We start from the raw sequence: 14,740 nt of genomic DNA on the forward strand, positions 1-14,740 counted from the left end.
TCTTCTATCCAATGCCCTTGGGGGGTAGGATTGCATCACATAAGGCAACTATAGGATGACACATTTTTTACCTTAAGGGAATTAGCCCTTCCTACTGCATGCACAAGATGAAAATGGAAGTCGAGTACAAACCTATGAGGCAACCTCAAAGAAGACTGAATCCTTCTATGAAGGAAGAAGTGCGTAAAGAAGTGCTAAAGTTGTTGGAAGCAGGCCTCATCTATCCCATTTCTGATAGTGCATCGGTTAGCCCTATACAGGTAGTCCCAAAGAAGGGTGGCATGATAGTAATCAGGAATGAAAAGAATGATTTGATCCTCACAAGAACGGTCACGGGGTGGAGGATGTGCATAGACTACAGGAAAATGAATGATGCCACAAGGAAGGATCACTTTCCTCTTTCTTTCATGGACCAGATGCTTGAGAGATTAGCTGGTCAATCATTCTATTGTTTTCTGGACGGCTACTCTGGTTATAATTAAATTGATGTGGACCCAAATGATCAAGAGAAGACAGCATTCACATGCCCCTTTGGTGTGTTTTCTTACAGAAGAATGCCCTTTGGGCTTTGCAATGCTCCTACTACGTTTCAGCGATGCATGATGGCAATATTTGCTGACATGGTCGAGAAGTGCATTGAGGTGTTTATGGATGACTTCTCGGTGTTTGATTCATCATTTGATTGTTGTCTAGCGAATTTAGAGCAGGTGTTGCAACGCTGTAAGGAGACCAACCTGGTGCTTAATTGGGAAAAATGCCACTTCATGGTCCAAGAGGGGATTGTTTTGGGTCACAAAATTTTTGTAAAAGGAATTAAGGTAGATAAAGCAAAGATTGATGTTATTAAGAAGCTACCTTCTCTAGTGAATGTCAAGGGAGTCAGAAGCTTTTTGGGGCATGCTAGGTTCTATAGGCGGTTTATTAAAGATTTCTTGAAGATCGCCAAACCACTTAGTAATCTGCTCAATAAGGACGTTGTTTTCTTATTCGATGAAGAGTGTTTGAAGGCATTCAACGCCTTAAAGACCAGCTTAGTGTCTGCTCCCATCATTACAACACCGGATTGGAGCCAAGAGTTTGAGCTCACGTGCAACGCAAGTGACTATGTCATCGGTGTTGTGTTGGGCCAGAGGAAGGGCAGAATTTTTCATGTTATCTACTATGCGAGCAAGGTCTTAAATGATGCTCAGCTGAACTATGCCACATCAGAAAAGGAGATGCTTGCAATTGTCTATGCCCTGGAAAAATTCATATCATACTTGGTGGGATCCAAGGTTATTGTGTACACCGACCATGCAACCATTAAATACTTGATGACTAAAGTTGATTCCAAGCCCAAGCTAATCAGGTGGATTTTATTGCTGTAAGAATTTTATCTAGTCATTCAAGACAAGAAAGGATCTGAAAATCTGGTGGTTGAATGAAAGGCCATGGTTTGCTAACTTTGAAGAAGTGACTTTGAAGGAGCTGGAGATCAGAGATGAATTTCCAGATGAATCGTTGTTAGTGGTGAATGAAAGGCCATGGTTTTCTAACTTGGCTAACTTTAAGGCAGCAGGAATCCTTCCAAAGGATTTGAACTGGCAGCAAAAGAAGAAATTTTTGCATGATGCCCGATTTTATGTCTGGGATGATCCACATTTGTTTAAGATTGGTGTTGATAATCTTTTGAGAAGATGTGTAACAAAAGAAGAGTCTAGAAGCATATTGTGGCATTGCCATAATTCACCTTGTGGAGGCCATTATAGTGGAGACAAAACAACAGCTAAGGTCCTGCAAGCAGTATTCTTTTGGCCATCACTTTTCAAGGATGCCCATGAACACGCAACTCAGTGCGATCAATGTCAAAGAATGGGAGGAATCTCAAGGAGAAAAGAAATGCCCCTATAGAATATTATGGAGGTAGAAGTCTTTGATTGTTGGGGAATTGACTTTGTAGGTCCACTTCCTCCATCTTTTGGGAATGAATATATCCTTGTAGCTGTTGGTTATGTCTCCAAGTGGGTTGAAGCAGTGGCTGCCCCAAAGAATGATGCCAAAACTATGGTAAAGTTCTTAAAGAAGAATATATTTTCTCGCTTTGGGTGTTGAGGGTCCTAATCAGTGATGGGGGCTCTCACTTTTGCAACGGCCAACTTCAGAAGGTGTTAGGCCATTACAGCGTCACACACAAAGTGGCCTCACCATACCACAGACGAACGGTCAAGCTAAAGTTTCCAACAGGGAACTGAAGAAGATTTTAGAAAAAACTGTGGCCTTTACCAAAAAATATTGGTCAAGCAAGCTGGATGATGCATTATGGGTTTATAGGACTGCCTTTAAGACCCCTATAGGCCTATCTCCATTTCAAATGGTTTATGGCAAAGCCTGCCACTTACCAGTAGAGATGGAACATAAGGCATATTGGGCTTTGAAGTTCCTGAATTTTGATGAAGGTTTATCAGGGGAGAAAAGGAAGTTGCAACTCCTGGAGTTGGAGGAAATGAGACTGAATTCATATGAATCCTTCAGGCTATACAAGCAAAAAGTGAAGGCATATCATGACAAGAGGCTGCTGAAGAAAGACTTCCAACCAGGACAACAAGAACTGTTGTTCAACTCAAGGCTAAAGCTGTTCCCAGGAAAATTGAAGTCTAAATGGTCTGGACCATTTACTTTCAAAGAAGTGAAGCCATACAGAGCAGTGGAGTTGATGGATCCTCAATCAACAACTCCTGAGAGAAGCTGGATTGTGAACGAGAAAAGGTTGAAGTTGTACCATGGTGGGAACATTGAGAGATTGACCACCATCTTGCACTTATAGGACCCTTAGAGGTGACAAACATCAAGCTAGTGACGTTAAAGAAGGGCTTACTGGGAGGCAACCCAGTTTTTCTTACCCTTCTCAATCATTGTTTGTTGTTTTAATGCATGTTAATTAGGTTTTGTTCATTTGAGACTGTAGAGTAGAGTGAAAAAGCATGAATTTAAGGAAAAAGGGGTTGGCCATAAGCTTCTCTAAAGCTAAGGATAGGAAAGACATAGAAAATTTTTTCAGTCATCCAACTCGCTCAGCGCGACACATGCGTTAAGCGAGCCACAGCCTATGCGTTGAGTGAGTAACCCTCTCGCTGAGCGCACCAACCCCTCATTTGGTGGTTGTTGGGGTCTTGCTAAGCAAGATCATCACGCTAAGCCCAAAACCTTCTCGGGTTGTGTATTTAATGAAATTGGGCTAAGCGAGCCAGCTCGCTAAGCGCACCAGCGCAGTAAGCACAAAAGCCTCTATGTTTGGGCTTTTATGTTTATTGGGCTAAGCGAGCCATCTCGCTAAGCCCAAAAGTCTCTCTGGAATGATAATTGTGCTAAGTGAGACCATCTCGCTAAGCGCCACCCAACTATTGTATCCTCTTTCATTTAATTCGCTAAGCGAGCCATGGCCCACTTAGCGGAAGTTGTAGACCAATTAGAGCTGCAGAACTCGCTAAGCGTGCATCTACACGCTAAGCCCAAAAACCTCTCAGGTTCACAATTTAGACAATTGGGCTAAGCGAATCTGACTCACTAAGCGCGAGAATTTAAATTCTAAAAATTCAAATATCACAGAGTGCTCACTTAGCGAGCAGATCGAAATTGAAAAAGGAAAACATAAATGCCTTAGGGCAGTTACATTTTCACAAATTTTATAACAGCAATTGCTCTGCTCATCATTTGCACATCACACCATTTGCACTTTGCTACTTTGCCTTTTCACTCCATTTCTCTACTCCAAGTAAGTTTTCTTTTCTTCTCTTTTATTCAATTATGTATTGAAACCTTAGGATAAATGCCTTTGGGATTTGCTTTGTGATGATTTAATTGTGTTTTTATTAATGATTGTTAGTTTATGTGTAGTTTTTGTTATGATTAGGGCTATAATATAGGTTGTAATGTGTTTTGATTAGAAGGCTAAGCCTCAAGCTTCCTAGCCTGAACAGTGGCTTAGGGAGTTGAGGCTGACAAGCCAAATTCTGGGTTTTGCGATGAACTCGCTAAGCGAGCTTGCCTCGCTGAGTGAGTTCATCTGTTTTGTTGAATTTCTGGGTTTCAGGATGAACTTGCTAAGCAAGCCCTACTCCGCTAAGCGAGTTCATCAAGTTTTTTTAAATTTCTGCATTTTTGTATGAACTCGCTAAGCCATTGCACTACGGCTTAGTGACCCTTTGAGTTTCGCGTTTAGTTTTTTGGGTTTGCATGAACTTGCTAAGCCGGCCATCCGCACTTAGTGAGTACACTTAGATAGTTATGAAACTTAGAGGCTTTTTTGCATTCCTTTTGTGGCTTAGCGAGCTCTCTAAGCCCAAATATGCCTCTGGAATAAAATTGGGCTAAGCGAGCCAGTCCAACTAAGCCCAAGGAATTTAGTTTTTGTAGGTTTTGTTCATGCGCTAAGCGAGCCATGCCCGCTAAGCGCAAATACCTCTCTGTCTTAGAATAGGGCTAGTGAACCTATCTCGCTAAGCCACTAGTGTTAGATGTAGTGAGTCTCGCTAAGTGCCCATTGGCGCTAAGCCTAGATAGTCTGTCGCACTAAGCGTGCCTTATGCGCTAAGTGCAATTACCTCTATGTGTGTGAATAAGGCTTAGCAAGTCACTCTCGCTTAGCCGCAATTGTGTTTCAGCTAAGCGAGAGGGTCTCGCTTAGCCATTGTTAGTGTTTTTTTGTTGTCGCACTAAGCGGATTACTGCTATTTTTGTAGGCGCGCTAAGCGAGCACATCTCGCTTAGCGCCCAACCTATTTTACTGTTTGTTTTTCTTGGGTCTGTTTTTCAATAACATCTTGTCTAACTTCATCCCTTTGTTGTGTTTTGGTGCAGATGGCCTTAAAGAAGAGACGTGCTTCATCCTCTCGATCTCAGGAGCCCTATGACACATCCAGATTTTTGTCTGAGGTTACTTCGGAGAGATATGAAACTAATGTGCACAACAGGAATATCCTCCCAGAGAGGAATGTGGAGTTGGCTTACTCCCATTACGATGAGTTCCTCTGAGAGCTGGAGAGACGCCAGTGGCATAGGAACTTGACCAAGCAAATGGAGAACCACATTGACCTTGCCTTGGTCAAGGAGTTTTATGCTAACCTCTATGACCCAAAGGATTGCTCCCCCAGACAATGAAAGGTGTAGGGGAAGCTGATCAAGTTCGATGCCGCCACGCTTAATGCCTTTCTCGAGACGTTGGTGGTCCTAGAGCCTGGGGAGATGTACTCTGCATACTCCCGTTTTTGTCACACTCATCCGGACCCTTAGGAGCTCACAACAAAATTATGCATACCAGGGCGAGGATTTGTGTTAAATGTTGAGGGGGTGTCGTGGAAGCTACTTAGGAAGGACCTAACTACATTGGCTCAGACATGGAGTGTCCTTTCCTACTTCTTCAACCTCTCTCCCACTTCTCACACCTCTGACCTCAACATGGACAGAGCGAGGTTGGTGTATGGCCTTGTCATAAAGATGGACATGGACCTTGGCTCGATCATTTCTGGACAGATATCATAGATGGCCCAGTCCAACTACTCTAGGTTGGGCTTTCCTGCCCTGATCACAGCCTTATGCATAGCCAGAGGAGTTGTCTCTGTTTCATTGACTTTTGAGTCCCTAAGCCCGATCATTAATCTGGCCTATATCAGGAAGAATTGTTGGAACCCAGAGGACCCTTATATCACTTTCCCTGGGTCCCGCAAGGCCAGGACCCCTTCAGATGCTTCAGCTTCAACTCCAGCTCTAGTGCCTGCACTAGCACCAGTACCTCCACCTCCAACACCAATCGCAACTCCAGCTTGCCCTCTTATGCAAAGCACCGATGCCATCGTGCTGATGTTGTAGAGCCTTCACCACGGCCTTTGCCTGGTGATGCAGAGCATTCATAGCTCAATAGCAGATGATTATTAGCATGAAGGACTTCATGGCACGGATGGCTTGGCCCAGAGTCTAGCCTTCCTTTTTGGGGGGAGGTGAGGCTCGTGTGGCCCAAGAGCCACAAATACAGGTCCCTGGAGATACTGAAGACACTCCGACCGACGCAGCTGTGGATGATGCCATAGAAGTCGCGGTAGAAGCTGAGGAGACCCTAGAGGTGGAGGCAGAGGACCAAGGCACACCGATGGAGGTTGCTAAGGAGGGAGGCGCAGCAGAGGCAGGCATCGACGAAGATTATGTAGCTGATGTCACTACGACGCAGGGGACTTGGGATCCATGGCCCACTTCAGCTTAGGATGACCCCACTCCACCTTAGGACGAGCCCACTCCAGCTCAGGATGACTAAAGTTGATAGGACCCCATTTAATTACTTTGATTTTCGAACAGTTTTTAATTTAGCTTTTTACTTACTTAGCATTTTTCTATTTTTGAACAATTTATTGTTTTTGAAGTTTGAACAATGGTTTTATTCTGCACTTTATGGTTTTATTTAGCAGTGGTGTTTGTTTTGATATTGGTTTGAACTAAATTGATTGCATGATATGAGTGACTTGCGCTGATAAATCATATACCTTGAATAAGTGCTTTATGTAGAAGAAAAATAGCATGAAAATTAGGGGCGTGAGTGAAAATGTTAGCTTGTATGATAGGAAAATAGTGAAGGTAACCAATGGTTGTAACCTGGTGAGTTGTGTGAACCTTAAACTGTGAGAGGACGACTAGCATCAAGTACCGATTTTTGCATGAATCTCTGAATATTGAATGAATGCATGATTTGAAAATGATGAAGGCCATGATTGAATTGATTTAGTTACTTAGCCAAATAGCCTTACCATGTTCATAAATGATTAAATCCTTGCACCCGTTTGAGCCTACATGTAAATGAATGTGTCATTAAACCATGAACCTAAATGTAAATGTTATCTATGTTTACCCTATCTTAGGTTATAGGAGATCATTTTATGGTTTAAGACAAATTTGTCCCAAATTTGGGGGAGTGTGTTTGGGTGGTTTATATTTCAGGAATGTAAGTAACAACTACACAGAGAATTAAAGTTTCAATCATTATCAGTAATTAAAAACTACTAAAAAAATAAAAAAAGAGAAAAAGAATAGCAAAAATAAAAGAAGCTCTGTGTGTTGTTAATTGTGCTATTAACTTCACCGCTAATTATGGTATGTCAAGAAAAGTTGGAAGTTAAAGAAAAAGCTAATCTATAGATGAATGCTCTCCTAGAACCTAAGTTTTGCATCCTAGAAAAACCATGAATTGTTGTAGCCTAGCCTTATTACAAGCCAAAGAAGTCCTTCAGATTCATTTTGTGTGTTTATGACAGTATGGAATGAGATGAAATGCAAAAGTTGGAAATTGTGTTGGTTGTCTATTTGGAGAACTACCTTAAACACCTGTGCGATTGAGAGAAATAGTGACCGTGAGGATTAAGCTTGGCTTACCTTCCTTGATACTTGTCATGCTTGCTAGCTTATTTCATTTTTGCTGCTTAATGCACATGCTCATATCTTTGAAAATACTGCACTTCAATTTGAAAGGTTGTTGATTGATGCATGTTGAGTCATCTTTGTTTGTGTGATTGATACATGTGAGAAAAACACCATTTTGGTTAACCACTGTTAAGTCCTTTTGCTTGAGGACAAGTAAATTGTTATTTTCTTTACTTGAGGACAAACAAAACTGTAAATTTGGGGGAGTTTGTTAATTGTTATTCATGAGTTTTTAGTGCATTGAAAATAAGTAAGAAAAGAGCAATGTGCCTCCAATTTACGGTTCTTTTGTGGAAATTGTAGATATTTTTATTCTTGTGTGAATTTATAAAGTAGAAACTCTATTTTTGTGATCTAATGTTGAATTCAACTCAGTTTGTAGGCTAAAGAAGAGAAGGTGTGAAAAGTTGTTGATGAACTCGCTTAGCGAGACAGATTGGCTAAGCGAGCCTCATCTGCTTAGCAAGGCAGTCAGCTCGCTTAGCAGATGAAAAACCCTAGAAGAGGATAAGTCAGAGATCAGCGTGCTTAGAGCGCAGCCAGCCCATCCAGTGAGGACGTTATCTCTACCCGCGCTTAGCGAGCCCAAGCTCACTTAGCGGATTTTCACTTACTCTCGCTCAATGAGACATGCTCGCTGAGCGCACCTTCGTGTGTCGAGAAGTCCAAAAGCCTTTAAAACACTGAGTTGGTAGGAAACCAAAGGTAACCAAGCTAGACCAAGTTGAAGCTACGTAAAAATAGAGAGAAGAAGGCAGAGAAGCTGGAGAGAAGACATTCATCTTCATCCTTTTCCATTTTCTTTCACAAAAACATGTATTTTCCCATTTGTATGAAGCTTTCTTTGTTAATGGAGAGCTAGAACCTCATTGTTAGGGAGTATTCTACTGAGCACTCTTAATGTAAACCTCTAACAATCTATTTAATGTTATTTTCAGGTGTTCTTTGCTTCTATTTGCACTTATTTTACATGCTTGTGGCTTGATCATCCATTTGTATGTTTAATTAGGCTTTTGAGTGTTGGAAAATGATTTAAAACCTTAAAACTTGATAGAGCAAGCTAGAGGCCTGTGTATCTAGGAATAGAATGCAGTAATCTAGTATGTTTTGCACTGTGCGCGTATTGCAACTCTTTTAGAACAAGTTTGTTGAGGAATCATGGACAAAAGCTAAAAGAGTTAGGCTCATTCTTGTGAGGAATCAAGGTCTAAGTATATACTCGGTGCAAGAGCACTAGAATAATATTAAATAGAGAAAAACCTTTTTTATACGGCAAGAGAAAGTTCAGTAGAAGGCTCCCCGATGCTTTCTATCTTGATATTTATCATATTTTTACATCTTTGAGTTTAATTCATAAGTTGATAAGTAGAGTAGTTGATTGCAGAAAATTTAACCATCATTAAATTTTTTATTACATTTCCAAAGCTAAAAAGTGTTTACATACTGAATGTACATAATCTAAGTGAAACAAATTCCTTGCGGATATGATACTCGATCTTACCGATTAAATACTACTTGTGCAAATCGGTACACTTGTCGATACGCGAACAACTAACCTGGAGAAATGTGCAACCATTATTGAAATGAGAAGTCCAAACACTCTAAAAGAAGTGCAAAGACTTACTGGTTGATTAGCAACATTGTTTAGATTCTTGTCGAAAGTAGCTGACACGACTAAATCTTTCTTTAAAATATTGAAAAAGCAGGATGGAATATTATGGAACGTGGAATATAAAGCCCATTTTCAGAAACTCAAAGAGTTCCTCACCTCACCACCCACCTCTCCTAAGCTTTAACTGAGTAAGGATCTGATCATATACCTAGTAGTATCAGAGCATGCTATAAGTTCTATAATCATAGTAGAGGAAGAAAAAAGTTAAAATCATGTTTACTATGTTAGCCAAGTCCTCAAAGATGCAAAAACTCAATATCAAATGATTAGGAAGTTAGCCTTAACTCTAGTCACCACTACTAGAAGATTAAGACCATATTTCCAAAGTCATCAGATAATGGTTTGAAATAGTCACCCTATCCGAACAATCCAATAGAAACTAGAATTTGTAGGTTGAATGATAGCTTGGTCCATTGAGCTATCAGAATTCGGGATTAGGTACAAGCCAAAGGGACCAATAAGAGCTCAATGCCTGATAGACTTCATTGTTGAATTGACAACCACTACAGAAACAAAATTGTAATGGTGAAAGTTGATGTAGATGGTTCATCAAATGAAAAGTGGGGTTGGAGTCATTTTAGAAATCCTAGATAAAGTAATCCTAGAGCCGTCCCAAGGGTTTGAGTTTGAAATAACAAACAATCATACCTACTATGAAGCCCTCATAGCTGAAGTATGAGCCAAACATTTAAAGTGTTAAAGTGACTCCAAACTTGTCACTGGTCAATTGAATGGAGATTATCACATTAAGGATCCTCGGATGACAAGATACTACCACATGGCTACCTGACTTAAAGAGGCCTTCACCAAGTTTGAGCTTTAACACATTGTAAGAGAAAATAATCAGAAAGCTAACTCACTGTTGAAACTGACCAATACAAAGAAGAAGATTAATACAAAATAGTTAAATAAGAAACAATCTTGGAACCAAGCTTGGACAAGGCAATAGAGAGTGTAACTCCTATTGATTGAGAATGGATGATTGAGATCTGGGATTTCTAGGGAAAAGGCTCACTTCCAAAAAAATCCAACAGCGACAAGAAAACTTAAGATATATGTGAGCTATTATGCCATAGAAGGAGGAGACCTATACAGAAGAGGCTTCACATCCTCTCTATCAAAACGCCTAACTAGGGATCAAGCTGAGTATGTGATGAACAAGATGCATAGAGGAATTTGCGGGATGCACTTGGGACCTCAGTCCATGGCTACCTGAGTACTCAAAGTTGAATACTACTAGCCAACAATGAGAAAAGACTGCATAGAATATGTGAAGACGTGTGAAGAATGCCAAAGATTTGACAACATATCCCAGCTACTGGCCGAAGAGTTAAAAAGTCTAATCGCCCTATGGCCCTTCGCCACTCGAGGGGTACATATACTCAGACCTTTTCCCCCTTCAAAAGGACAAGTGAAGTTTCTCTTAGCTCATATTGATCACTTCACAAAGTGGATCGAGGTTGAACCCATGACAACCATCTCAGTAGCAAATGTCCAAAAGTTCATTTGGAAAAACATTATATGTCGATTTGAGATTCCCAACACTTAGATCTTTGACAATGGGAAGTGGTTCATTGAAAAATGTGTTGAAGAGTTCCTTGCAAAGAAGTCCACATAAAATTTCATTTGTACCATAGAATGGATGAGAAAAGATACAATAGTCTAGTCAACTCGATAAACTTCTAGGCAAGCGACTGGGTACTAAGAAAATATGGAGAAGCCTGAAAAGATGCCAAATTAGGGAAACTTGTTGTAAACTAGGAAGACATTTTTAAAGTAACTGAATCACTCAAACACGGAGCCTACCAACTAGAAACATTTATTCGGCAAGGCGATTCCAAGAACTTGGAACATCACTCATCTCAAATTCTATTATAGTTGAACTTGTAAGTGGTGATGTACTCTTTTTCTTACTCTAACATTTTTTCCCATGGGATTTTTGGTTAGAAAGGTTTTAATGAGGCACACGTGAATTTTTCATTGAATAAAAACATTATTTTCATCAATATTATTGGCTTTATAGATCCGAGAAGAATAACCCATCTCTCTTACTAAAGACCAAAACAAGGCATAGATAAGACTGGATAAAGATTCGGCTTACTAATAAACCGAGAACCGCATCGGCTAAAGATAGACCACAAATAACTTAAGCTATTTGGCTAAATAAGACAAAAAAAGCTAGGTTATTCGACTAAGAATAGACCAAAGATAACTATGCCAATTGGCTAAAAGTAGGCCAAAAAATGCAAAAGTTACTCAACTAGAATATTTTGGCTAAAAAAAAGACCAAAGAAACTAAGCTATTTGGCTGGAAATTAGACTAAAATACTTGGATAAAACTAGACTAGGTTAGTTAACTAACAAATGAGATTGAAACTAATCAAGAGATTCGGCTAAAAAAGTGATTGCATTAACAAGTAGTTCCTAATTAAGAATTAGAGTATGAATACAAATGAATACAACACTTGGGATAAAATAAAAGGCATTGATATATATATATATATATATATATATATATATATATATATATATATATATATATATATATATATATATATATATATATATATATATATATATATATATATATATATATATATATATATATATATATATATATATATATATATATATATATATATATATATATATATATATATATATATATATATATATTAATCAGAGGACCCTATTCGATAGGCCAGGTCCCAGGCCTTTAAAAAAAAATAAAAGACAAGTTACACTTGGGTCGAACCGATTGGTACTTCATTCTCGGGCATATCAGAAAAAATTTGACCTGACATAGCGCCTTCTTAAAATTGAATTTGTGAGTCCTTAGGATCTTGGACTCAACCTCACCGAGATCACTCTTTAACTTTTCCTCAACATTCTCAACACCCACCTTAAAGAGAGAAAACTTCTTGTAGAGGCACTCAATCTTTTCTAGGAGAGTCTTAGAAGAATTCTCGATGGAGGCTAACTTGGTCTTTAATGCCTCCTCTTTGGTCTCGACCTCCTTTAACTTTGTCTCCGAATCTTTAAGAGACTTTTATGAGTCCTTAATGAATTGCAGTAGGGTCTCGTTGGCTTTGGTAGCTTCGACCAAGGCCTACTTGGCCTTGGCACACTCAACTTGAGCCTTTTCGGACTCAACATTAACTTTCTCAAACTCTTTAGCCCATAAATCAGCAATCCCCCAAGTTCTTGTCATGAAACAAGCAATGAAGTCCATCGACATGGGGGCCAACACCCTTTAGCATGTTGTGATCTAATTGGCTGAACATGGAAGACTGGATGAGGGCACTAGGATTGAAATCTTTCCCCTAAAGAGAAACAGTCTCCTCCTTCATAGAAAGTAAGACGGGGTGACTCTCAATGGAAGAAGTAACAACTAGTGGCACCAGCTCCACTCTTAGCCTTTTTGAAGGCCCTTCATCTTGAGGACCCGGATTGGCCCTCTCAACAACACCTAGGCTGATGGGAGGGGGAGGAGGAACCTAGTCATTAATGTGGTCCTATTGCTTTACCTTGGCCTTGTCGGCCTGAACCTTCATAGTCTTTGCTTTTGCAGCCTTCTTGGCTTGAGCCTTCTTGATGGAATTGTAGCCAAACTTGACCATAATTCCTAAAAAAAGAAAAACAAGGTCAAAACTCAACAAAGAAGGCAAAGAACAATTAACAAAAAGATATTCATGATCCTAATCTGGGATCGGAATTTTGGAGAAAGACATGCCCATCAGGGTCTTACAATGAAAAGCCCTAAGGAACTTATGAAGTACGACCATATCTTCCTACTCAAAAAGAGACATGTACACCACTAGTTTTGTGATATCCTTGTTAGGGGAAGAAGTAACAACAAGTGGCATTGACTCCACTCTTCGCCTTTTTGAAGACCCCTCATGTTGAGGACCTGGATTGGCCCTTTTAGCGACACTAGGCTGATGGGAAGGGAAGGAGGAACCTAGTCATCGATGCGGTCTTGTTGCTTTCCCTTGGCCTTGTTGGCCTGAACCTTCTCAGCCTTTGCTTTTGGAACCTTCTCAGTCTAAGCCTTCTTGATGGATTAGTAATCGAACTTGGCCATAATTCCTAAAAAGAAAAAAAAAGTTATAACTCAACAAAGAAAGCAAAGAAAATATAACAAAAAGATACTCACAATCCCAATCCTTGGTCGGAGTTTTGGAGAAAGACTTGTCCATTAGGGTCTTACAATAAAGAGCCCTGGGGAACTTATGAAGTACAACCATATTTTCCTAGTCGAAGGGAGACATGCATACCACAAGTTTTGTGATATCTTTGTTAGGGGAAGAAGTCCAATAAAAAGGGAAATGAGTCATCATTTGCCGAGTAAAATAGTTCGACATAGTCTTGGCACTGGGACAAACTCAGAAGAAATGACCCTTAAATTTTTTTATAAAAGGATATATGAGCCTATAATAGCTTGTTTGGGAATGCCAAGGAGAGAAACCCAACCCTTTTTTTGTTTATATTCACATTATAGTGATGGAGGAATTTGGAAGCGATAGGAGTAATAAAGAATTTGTCACATAAAACCCTAAAAGCACACATGGCTGCCCGGACATTCAGATGCAACTGGGTAGGGGTGACGTTAAGTTCACAAAGAACATCTATGTCAAACTTATTAAAAGGGGCAGTAAGATGTAGGTTCGAGAAGAGAGTAAAATACATATACATAAAGTGAGTCTTGGTCAAATAAGCGTGCATAAAGACATGCTCACTAGCAAGACAAGTTTCAATGACCATCACATTCAGTCCATCAATGTGATAGAGCTTGACAAACTCAAGGATGTCAATGATAGATTCATAAGTTTGGAAACTAATTTCATAGAATTGGAATTCCTCGTGAACCCAAGAGTAGCCTAGAAGGGTTGTAGGAGGGAACTCTTTTCTGACCTTACTAGGTTTTCTAGGAGAAGGGGGATGAGGAATAAATGGACGATAAACCAAAACTTGGATGACAGTAGCCTTCGAGTCTAGGTCAATAACATTATGAGGAGGAACATGTAGAGGGGACTTAACCTCGTCCTCCCTTGGGAAGAAGCAAACTCTAGTGTTTGGGTGACGCTCTCCCTTAGTAGCACCAACACCACCAACAGAGGTGGCATCACCAACGATTAGAGGAATAACACCACTAACTACGACACTGTCACCAAGGGGAATACTAGATTCTTAGTCATTGACGACATCAAAACCGCTATGACGATGAGAAAGATCATTATTTGAACATTCACTGATACATAAAAGGCTCATACATCCAGCTTTAGAGCTTGAGGGGCTTGTGTATTACTCGGACTTGGCAAGCCTTCGTACTCGGTGGCCGATCGAGTAGGCTACTTGGATTCAAAGAATCTAAATGGATTTAATTAAGGTTAGAGGGAAACTTAATCTTTTACCAAAAAGATAAAGATATCCCCTAAAACCATATGTTATCTATTATTAGAGGAAAGATAAGATAAAATCATATTTTTTTCCTATTTTACATTATCTTAAAAGGGAAATTGATATCTTATATCCAATTTTACCTCTATAAAAGGGAGTAATTAAGGTTTAAGTAAACCAACTAGTAATCCAACCTATATTATGATACTTGTATACTGTTATCCCACT

The 14,740-nt window shown here is 39.7% G+C and overlaps 1 protein-coding gene across 1 annotated transcript; it reads left to right on the forward strand.

Annotated features, from left to right (window-relative positions):
* Positions 1-554: 554 nt before the first annotated feature.
* LOC112999786 (uncharacterized) lies at positions 555-5,010 on the forward strand. The gene is made up of 6 exons (XM_026126099.1): positions 555-1,274; positions 1,381-1,843; positions 1,940-2,046; positions 2,162-2,745; positions 4,070-4,115; positions 4,837-5,010. Exons 1-6 carry the CDS (start codon positions 555-557, stop codon positions 5,008-5,010), a joined length of 2,094 nt encoding a protein of 697 aa, XP_025981884.1.
* Positions 5,011-14,740: the final 9,730 nt, after the last annotated feature.

The sequence above is a fragment of the Glycine max genome, chromosome 16 (assembly GCF_000004515.6).
Source record: "Glycine max cultivar Williams 82 chromosome 16, Glycine_max_v4.0, whole genome shotgun sequence".
NCBI classification, from domain to species: Eukaryota; Viridiplantae; Streptophyta; class Magnoliopsida; order Fabales; family Fabaceae; genus Glycine; species Glycine max.

Excerpts from the sequence above, each read along its gene's own strand:
- LOC112999786 (XM_026126099.1), top strand. The coding sequence starts at position 555 with ATGCCCTTTGGGCTTTGCAATGCTCCTACTACGTTTCAGCGATGCATG. Across the intron at positions 1,275-1,380 it reads CATACTTGGTGGGATCCAAG|TCATTCAAGACAAGAAAGGA; the intron begins GTTATTGTGTAC and ends AATTTTATCTAG. Across the intron at positions 2,047-2,161 it reads AGAATGATGCCAAAACTATG|CGTCACACACAAAGTGGCCT; the intron begins GTAAAGTTCTTA and ends AGGCCATTACAG.